Source organism: Capricornis sumatraensis, chromosome 16, assembly GCF_032405125.1.
Source record: "Capricornis sumatraensis isolate serow.1 chromosome 16, serow.2, whole genome shotgun sequence".
Lineage (NCBI taxonomy): Eukaryota > Metazoa > Chordata > Mammalia > Artiodactyla > Bovidae > Capricornis > Capricornis sumatraensis.
The window spans coordinates 51,025,243-51,035,160 of NC_091084.1; the positions used below are offsets into that span (position 1 = coordinate 51,025,243).

Consider the following 9,918-nt stretch of genomic DNA (forward strand, 5'->3'; position numbering starts at 1 on the left):
TACTGATCTCAGGAGTTCATCTTTCAGTGTCCTATCTTTATGCATTTTCATACTGTTCATGGAGTTCTCAAGGCAAGAATACTGAAGTGGTTTTCCATTGCCTTCTCCAGTGGACCACATTTTGTCAAAACATTTCCACCATGACCTGTCCATCTAAGCTCAATCAAGATGGCAGAGTAGAAGGACATGCACTTATCTTCACTCATCTTCTCTTGTGAGAACTCCAAAATTATAACTCACTGCTTAATAACCGTCTACAGAAAAATATTGGATCCCACCAAAAAAAGATACCCTATGTCCAAGGGCAAAGGAGAAGCTCCAGCAAGATGGTAGGAGGGGTGAAATTGCATTTAGAATCAAACCCCATACCCACCAGAGATGCTCAGAGGGCTCAAACAAAAGCTTGTGCACATCAAGAGACCCCACAGAGACTGAGCCAGACCTGCCTTTGAGTGTTTGAGCATCTCCTGTGGAGGTATGGGTCAGCAGTGGCCTGCCACAGGGGCAGGGGCTCTGGGTGCAGCAGACCTGGTTATAGTAAGCCCTCTCAGACGGTGTCACCATTAATCCCACCATAGAGCCACCAAAACTTTCACAGGACTGGGGAAACAGACTCTTGGAGGGCACAGACAAAACCTTGTGCACACCAGGACCCAGGAGAAAGGAGCAGAGACCTCACAAGAAACTGACTCAGATTTTCCTGTGAGTGTCCAGGGGTCTCAGATGGAGGCATGGGTCAGCGGTGGCCTGCTGAAGGGTCGGGGGCACTGAGTGCAGCAGTGCGTGTATGGGACTTTTGAAGGAGTTCGCCATTATTTTCATTACCTCCGCCATAGTTTGGGCCTTGTCCATCAACAGAAAATTGGATTAAATATTTACTGAGTATTGCCTCACCCATCAAAACAAGACCCAGTTTCCCCCATCAGTCAGTCTCTTTCATCAGGAAGCTTCCATAAGCTTCTTATCCTTATCCATCAGAGGACAGACAGAATAAAAATCACAATCACAGAAATCTAATCAAACTGATCACATGGACCACAGTCTTGCCTAACTCAATGAAACTATGAGCCATGCTTTGTAGGTGCATGTCTCAGTGTCCAAATTTTCCCTTTTTAGAAGGAGATCAGTCATATTGACTAGGAACCCACTCTACGTCAGCACGAAATTATCATTACTAGTTTATTTTCATTTAATTTTATTATTTATTTATTATTAGTTATAATTACATCTGCAATGAGCTTGTTTCCAAAGAGTCGGACATGACTGAGCAACTAAGCACAGCACAACATGAGCTTATTTCCAAATGAGGTCACACTCAAAGGTACTAGAGGTTAGAACATCAGTATCTGAATTCAAGTCCTTACTGTTGAAGTCAAATCCACCCTCTGTACGCAAGCAGGAAACTAATTCTCAGACTGAGTTTTAGGTGAAATAGAAAATAGTAGCTTTATTGCTATTGTAATGCCCTCATACTCTGTGTCCAAATCTGGAGGGATTATGAAGAGTTTTATAGTAATGGCTCAAAGAAGGCATGGTCAGCTATTGGACAGTCTTCTGATTGGTTGGTGGTGTGCTAATAAGTGGAAGTCAGCATCATCAGCCTTCTGGTTCCAAGGGGTCTGGGGTCTACAGGTTTGTGGGAAGCATACAGTTAATTTCTCCCATCTGGTGGGATTTTCAGATCTGCAAAACAGTTCAAAGATATTGTTATGTATATCCCTTGAGAGAGGATCAGGACACTGCCCCAAGGCTGCACTATTTTGTGTATGTGTGCGGGAGGGGGATTATTTTGACTGTTCCTCCTTTTGTCTCTGTATCACCTCCCTTCCCTCATTAGCAACTGTTGAACCCACTTACTGGAATTCAGGGAGTCAAGGATACTGAATGAAGACTATTTCCTGTAACTAAGAAATGATGTTGCAAGGAGAATACCTTCCAGAGCCCACTGGTCAACCAGTGGCTCAATGGCTTAATGATAAGCAATATTCTTTTCTTACTGAAATGGCAGTTGACGTTCTTTTCTCTACATGTATGGTGACCTCGCCCTCACAGAGCCCTGCGTCACACTAAAATGTATACTTCATGCAAGTAATTATTTGTCCTTGCAGGTATATACAATTTCACATACATACATCCTCAAGAAAATCCATTTCTTTACATACATAGTTATTACTATCATTCAGATATACACATCAATATACATGGTAAATGAACACACTTGCACATTGCACAAAATATCCCTTCAGTTGTAAATATACATACTCTGGCAAACAATAAAGTACATGCATATAGATAAACTTACACTCATACGATCAGTGGACATGAATTTGAGCAAACTCCAGGAGGCAATGAAGGACAGGGAAGCCTGGTGTCCTGCAGTCTTTGGGGTCGCAAAGACTCAGACATGTCTTAGTAACGGAACAAAAAAATCTCAGCAGCACACATTATTATGTGTGCATTCAAATGTGCACATATAGAGAATGCACACATATAGAGAAGAAGGGAGATTTAGGGGTTAATGCTTCCGCTTCTAGTCTCCAGGCTTAGAGGAAGTCAGCTCAAGTATGAGGCAGTGGGACCTAGGAGGGCGGAGACAATTGGTGCTTGGGGGAAGGGAAAGTGTAAACACTCATAGGTTTTAAAGAGGCTCCATTCGGTGTTCTTGGTTATAAGCTGTTTTCCAGAAGCCATTTACAGTTGTGTCCGGTAAAGTTGGAGTTGATGAGAGATAAAGCAGAGCTTTCAGTGAGGAGTGCCTTGGACCCCAGTTGTCTCTGTCCATCCCAGGAAACAATAGGACTCAGAGTCTTCAAGGAGCTAGAGGCATGGTGTGCTCTGTGCAGAAAGGCCTGACTCAGTGGGGGCTCCAGGCCCAGAGATCATGACTGCTGATCTCTAGCCTGAGATAGGAAGAAGACTTGCTGCTTATTCTGTGTCTTCCAGGAAAATTCTAGAAAAGTAGAAGGACTACCTCCTTACACAATCCAGGAAGGAAGGAGGTTGGATCAGGACCCCATACTACTCTAGTATTATGGTTCTGGGTCTTAGTTTTAAATGCTCAAAGTAATAAAACAGAGTGTAAAATTCCTGGAAGCTGTTCCTTAGCAAGATCTCAGCCCATTTAGTCTTCATCCCTTTGAGTTTGAGCAACATGGATTGAACTGATATTTCATCAGGTGAGTGATAATGAAGGTACCCAATTTCAAAGGAACACAGCAGAAAGTGCAGAGAGGAAAGAGAGGCGCCTCTCAAGAAGCTCCCATCTTCCACTTAAACTTGAATTTCAGGTCAGCTCTTCTCCTCCACTGTCGACCAAGGAAGAAAATCTGAGACCAGAAGGTCAGAGCCAGCAGAATAGAATAGAATGAAGACGCTGAGAGGCATCACTTATGAGGGACCTTGGCCTGTGAAAAGGCCATGGGAGAGTCTGGAAAATAGATCTATCAGAGGAGAGAAACTGGTTTTGAAAGAAGCTACAGTATATGAGTAGCTGGACCCTGGCTGAGAAGAGAGTCACCACATCAAAGCGAGTTTATATAACAGGTGAGTTTATATTAGGGTTCGTGGGCAGATTCAATGAAGATGCCATTCAGCAGTCTATACTCAGAGATGCCAGAAAATCCACCTAGAACTTATTGTGGAGGGATCCAGTTCAACAACTTAGTGGGGTTCCAGATTCAAATGCAGATCTATCAGTAATTCACTAAACAATTTCACAAGTTCCCTTTGTATCTGGCTTTTTCATGACAGGGCAACAATCACTGCTGTATCCTATCAGCATGGGTGTTCCAATCAGTCACTACCTAGCAGAGGCAGTATTGTGGACCACCAAGACCACTGGGTGTGGAGCTGTGCACTTGGCACTAACTTATTGTGTGATTTCAAGCAAATCATGTAGCTACCCTCAGTTCTGTTTCTCTCATTGTAAATAAAGATGCAGAAGCTTTATGAGAGAAACAATAAAATGCAAAAGTGTATAGTGTTATAGCTACAAAAATAGCAATATCTTTCAGAATTAATCAAAGAGATTATTATTCATTGTGATAAATTTATATCCAGCATCATCGCTAGTACCCACTGAAACAGTGAGGATGACCCAATTATGCTTTTCCAAGTGACCTTAAGCCTCAGTGACTATGTCCTTGCAAGTGAAGAGTGACATACAGGAGGTGAAAAGAGGGAAATGAGGGAGCCTCTAGAGGAAACACAATATATGACTGTTTGAGAACATAAGGCCAGGTCAAAGGGGATAAAACACAGCCCTAGTGCCCAGATAATGTATGTGTTTCTGAATTTCATTTTTTATGATTGGTGACTTTGTTTTTAATTGCTAAGCCTTGTACGTGTGTGTCTTAGTTGCCGACTCTTTGAGACCCCCATGAACTATAGCCCATAAGAGTTGTGTCCGACTCTTTTCCAACCCCATGGACTGTAGCCTGCCAGGCTCCTCTGTCCATGGGATTTTCCAGGCCAATGATACTAGAGTGGGTTGCCATTTCCTTCTCCAGGGGATCTTCCCCATCCAGGGATCGAAGCTGTGTCTCCTGCATTGGCAGGCAGATTCTTTACCACTGAGCCACCTGGAAAGCCCCAAATATCTACTATCTAGGAAGGATGGTAAAGTTTTCAATTTAGAGCAGGACTTATAGAATCTTAGTTCCTCTTCTTTCACAATGTTACAAATCTAGAGAAAATCAGAAAGAGGCTAAGTTTATTTAAGATCCTGCATAAACCCTTCTTAGGAACCACTGAGTCAGGTGAATGAAACATTTGTCCATACCCAGAGGTGAAAGATACTCTCCTTGACTATGTCTTTCTGTTATGAAAGAGGTAAGAGCTAATGCTTTCAAAGACTCGTGTCAGCTAAGATTAAATTGTGTAGATATTGGGTAAGAACCAGGTGTGTTTTTTGCCATTGACTCTGAGATAGACAGTGGTCAGCAGTGCGATCAGACACAAGCATCAATCCTTGTGATACCAGCAAATACCAGCAGAGGATGATGTTCCCAAAGTCAAACCCTGGCCAGCAGGGCAACCGCTACTATGAGAAATGGACATAACTATCTTCTGGGTTTGGAGCCAATGTGGAAGGTTCTGTCAAACATTGTAAGATATGGAAAATTGGTCCATGACTCCATTGCTACTGAATAATGACCTTTATTTGTTAGTTTCTTCAGCCAACATTGATTAAATTCCCTTTCTTTGTAAAGCAGAGGTTCTAGAAAGAGAGCACAGCTCAGGAATAACTTCATGAAAGTTACCACTTAGGACAAGGATTGAAAAACTATAGTCTGCACCAGCTCCACTTTGCAGCATGGTTTTAAAAATAAAGTTTTGTTGGAGCACAGCCACATCCACAAGTTAGATATTGACTGTGGCTTCTTTCATGCTACAATACCTATGCTAACTAGTTTTAACAGAGATTCTGTGGCCCACGGAGCCTAAAATATTCATGATTTGACCAAGGAAAGTTTTTTGATTCTCCAACTGAGGAGTCATACACTAAATCCATTATAGGTACACAATTGGTCAGTCCTTTACCTACTAACCCAAATCTTCACAGTAATTGTCTTAGAGTTAAAACTAACTCAGTAATACACTGCTATGGTCCTTTAAGTCAAAGTGTTTTCCAGAGTGACTTCCTACTTTGAAAAGTGGCCCACGTGTTGCTGCTGTTTTAATTCAGGAGTGTGAGGCCCCTTCATGGAGACTGTTGTTTATAGACCTCTGTCTACTTCATCAGGATGTCTGTGTATACATCTAAGTATTTCTATAGATGGAAAAAAAGGGATTCTCATGTAAAAATTCAAATACATTCTGGCTCTGAACACTCGCAATACAGATCAGTCCAAGTGTGTATGACATTCAGAGAAAGACAGGGTATCTGGGACAGAAGCCTGGCTCAGTCCCTAACCCTGTCTTGGGGGGGGTTAGGAGGAAGGCATGACTAGACTTCCTCCCGGGGCCTCGAGGACACAGTAGGATCCTTGGCTTTGGGAGTCTCAGAAGCTATCAGCAGGGAGATGATGGGGTCAGCTGCATACCTATCCCCGCTCAGAGAAGCAGGGGCCCTTTCACAGCTAGAAGAACAAGGACAGATCACTGCTCCTCACATCATCAGAGCATGGGTCCTCCAGAAACTGATTCCTCATTGTGGTGTAGTGAACCAACTGCTTCCCTGATTTGGGGATTTCCAACAGGGATGAAATGACCTATGCAAAAGCTTAAGCAAATCAGTTGTCAGTTCTTACTAGAACACAGGGACAGAATTAATATGACATTATTTTTCAATTTTCCTTCTACATGTTCTTATTTTTAAAAATATTTGTTTCTTATAAAATATCATCGTTGCAGCTAGTGGTTTGTTCTGACCGCATATTCAAGAACATAAATGTAAGTAATGAACACAGATTAGCATCATTTTATATTGCAAAATTTTACTTATTAAAATAGCTGAAGTTATTCTGGTTTGCCATTCAAATTTTACCTTATTATTCAATTCTTATATCTAAATATAATTAATAATAAAGATTTATCTTAATGCTATCTATCTCCTGCAGAGAGTAGATTACCTTATAAGCCAGAGTGCAATGCTGACTTCAGGGAACAACTCTTCTCATTCTGTGTCCTTCATCCTGCTTGGGATCCCAGGATTGGAGAATTCCCAGTTTTGGGTTGCCTTTCCATTCTGTGCCATGTATGTTGTGGCTCTAGTCGGCAATATCACTCTCCTTCATGTAATTCGAACTGACTCCACCTTGCATGAGCCCATGTACCTCTTTCTGGCCATGCTGGCTACCACTGACCTGGTCCTCTCCACGTCCACACAACCTAAAATGCTGGCCATACTCTGGTTTCACGATCATGAGATTGAATACCATGCCTGCCTCACCCAGTTGTTCTTCATCCATGCCTTTTCTTCAGTGGAGTCCGGATTGCTCATGGCTATGGCCTTGGACCGTTACGTGGCTGTCTGCTCCCCACTGCATCACTCTAGTATCCTGACCCCGGCTGTCGTGGGTAAACTGGGGGCAGGTGTGATGGTGAGAGGGCTGCTGTGGGTGAGTCCTTTCTGCTTCATGGTGTCCAGGATGCCCTTCTGCCCCAGTCGGATCATCCCCCAGTCATACTGTGAGCACATGGCTGTGCTGAAGTTGGTGTGCGCTGACACTAGAGTAAATCGTGCATATGGACTTTTTGTGGCCTTCTCTGTAGTTGGCTTTGATATTGTTGTCATCAGTGTATCCTATGTAATGATTCTGAGAACAGTGTTACAGTTACCCTCAAGTGAAGCCCGGCTCAAAGCTTTTGGCACATGTGCCTCCCATATCTGTGTCATCTTGGCTTTCTACATCCCGGCTCTCTTTACTTTCCTTACCCACCGCTTTGGACATCATGTGCCCCGAGTGGTACACATCATGTTTGCTATTCTCTATCTCCTGGTACCTCCCATGCTCAACCCCATCATCTATGGAGTTAGAACCAAACAGATTAGGGACAGGGTTATTCAAGGATGTTATGGGAAAAAACCCTCAGTCAAAGTATAGGGCTTCAACCACCCCAATCACCCCACTGATCTGGGAATATAAATGCGGAAGTTTGCCAGGATGTCACATATCGTCACACAGTCATCTCTGTGAACAGCTGGCTCAGAGATCAGCCACCCTCCCGAAGTAAGAGGAACACTTTTCAGGATACCCTGAAAGTAGTGACTGATAATGAATACAAGTTTTACCTATGTTTGATTGCTTACAGTGAGTGATGTTGGATTTGTGATCTCCAAAGAAGATTTAGCTTCAGGATCAGGGACCAGGCTTAATCACTCAAGCTCTTGTGTGACAGTTTCATTACAGTGAAAAAGGACAGCGAAACCTTCTGACATAGACATCAGAAGGGGGCGGAGAGTGCCCCACTCGTAGCCTTAGCAATCTGTTATTAGAGTAAATCAAGAGAATGTCTCAAGGTCGTAAAGGTCTTACCAGACCCACTCCCACAATATACATTTTAAGATGTCAGGATTATTCAGAAGGATCTTAAGAAGGAGAAGCATGTCCTCCAGCAGGATACATTGTTGTAACATAATCATTCTTGCAGAGTTTAAGGAAAAACTCCTTGAGCAAGATGAGTTGATTTTTTTGTGTCATCATTAGCTCTGTTCTTAAAGAAAAAAAGGTTTTATGTGACTAAGATGAAGGAATGTAGGGGAAAAAAATGTGTGTCCTTTTCTCCTCCTCAAGAGCCCCAGACCCGTTTCTCCTTCTCAGGGACCCCAGACTTCTTATCAACCCTGCTTTTTTTACTATGCCAAAGCCTTGGACTGTGTGGATCACAATAAACTGTGGAAAATTCTTAAAGAGATGGGAATACCAGACCACCTTACCTGCCTGCTGCAAAACCTGTATACAGGTCAAGAAGCAACAGTTAGAACCAGACATGGAACAACAGATTGGTTCCAAATCGAGAAAGGAGTATGTCAAAGCTGTGTATTATCACCCTGCTTATTTAAATTATATGCACAGTAAGTTAATAAGTAAGTAAAGTCACTCAGTCATGTCCAACTCTTTGTGACCCTGTGGACTGCAGCCCACCAAGCTGCTCAGTCCATGGGATTCTCCAGGCAAGAATACTGGAGTGGGTTGCCATTTCCTTCTCCAGGGGATCTTCCCGACCCAGGGGTCGAACCCGGGTCTCCCACCATTGAAGGCAGATGCTTTAACCTCTGAGCCACCAGGGAAGCCCTATGCACAGTACATCATGTGAAATGCTGGGCTGGATGAAGCACAATCTGGAATCAAGATTACTGGGAGAAATATCAATAACCTCAGATATGCAGATGACACCACCCTTAAGGCTGAAAGTGAAGAAGAACTAAAGAACTTTTTGATGAAAGTGAAAGAGGAAAGTGAAACAGTTGGCTTAAAACTCAACATTCAGAAAACTAAGATCATGTCATCTGATCCTATCACTTCATGGCAAATAGATAGGGAAACAATGGAAACAGTGACAGACTTTATTTTCTTGGGCTCCAAAATCACTGCAGATAGTGACTGCAGCCATGAAATTAAAAGATGCTTGCTCCTTTGAAGGAAAGCTATGAAAATCCTAGGTAGCATATTAAAAAGCAAAGACATCACTTTGCCAACCAAGGTCCATCTAGTCAAAGTTATGGTTTTTCCAGTAATCATGTATGGATGTGAGAGTTGGACTATAAAGAAGGCTGAGCACCAAAGAATGGATGCATTTGAACTGTGTTGTTGGAGAAGACTCTTGAGAGTCCATTGTACAGGGAGGAGATCAAACCAGCCCATTCTAAAGGAAATAAGTCCTGAATATTCATTAGAAGGACTGATGCTGAAGCTGAAACTCCAGTACTTTGGCTACCTGATGCAAAGGACTGACTCATTGGCAAATACTCTGATTCTGGGAAAGATTAAGGGCAGGAGGAGAAGGTGGCAACAGAGAATGAGATGGTTGGATAGTATCACTGACTCAGTGGACATGAGTTTGAGCAAACTCTGGGAGATAATGAAGGACAGGGAAGCCTAGCATGCTGCAGTCCATGAGGTCACAAAGAGTTGGACGCAACTTACCAACTGAACAATAAGAATAGGATATTTGCACAAAGGAAATTGCCCCACTGCAAATGTGGCTCCTGGTCCAAATTGGGTGCCCTGTCAGATCTTGGGTGATGATACTAAACCAGGTTCCTCTGTCCTATGGGTTAGTATATAAACTACTATTTGTCTTTAGCATACTCCAACAACTGTCTAAAGCACTGCAAATTGATTGGAACTTACATTCATCCTGGAGACCACAATCAACAGGAAAAACTGAGAAAATGAGTCATACATTGAAAAGGAGAATTGCTAAAATATGTCAATAAACTAATTTAACTTGGAATGAGGCTTTGCCAGTTGA

At 42.7% G+C, this 9,918-nt stretch overlaps 1 protein-coding gene across 1 annotated transcript; it reads left to right on the forward strand.

Moving 5' to 3' along the window:
* Nucleotides 1-6,590: 6,590 nt before the first annotated feature.
* On the forward strand, nucleotides 6,591-7,547 carry OR52R1 (olfactory receptor family 52 subfamily R member 1). The gene has a single exon (XM_068988027.1). The coding sequence runs from the start codon at nucleotides 6,591-6,593 to the stop codon at nucleotides 7,545-7,547; it is 957 nt and encodes a 318-aa protein (XP_068844128.1).
* Nucleotides 7,548-9,918: the final 2,371 nt, after the last annotated feature.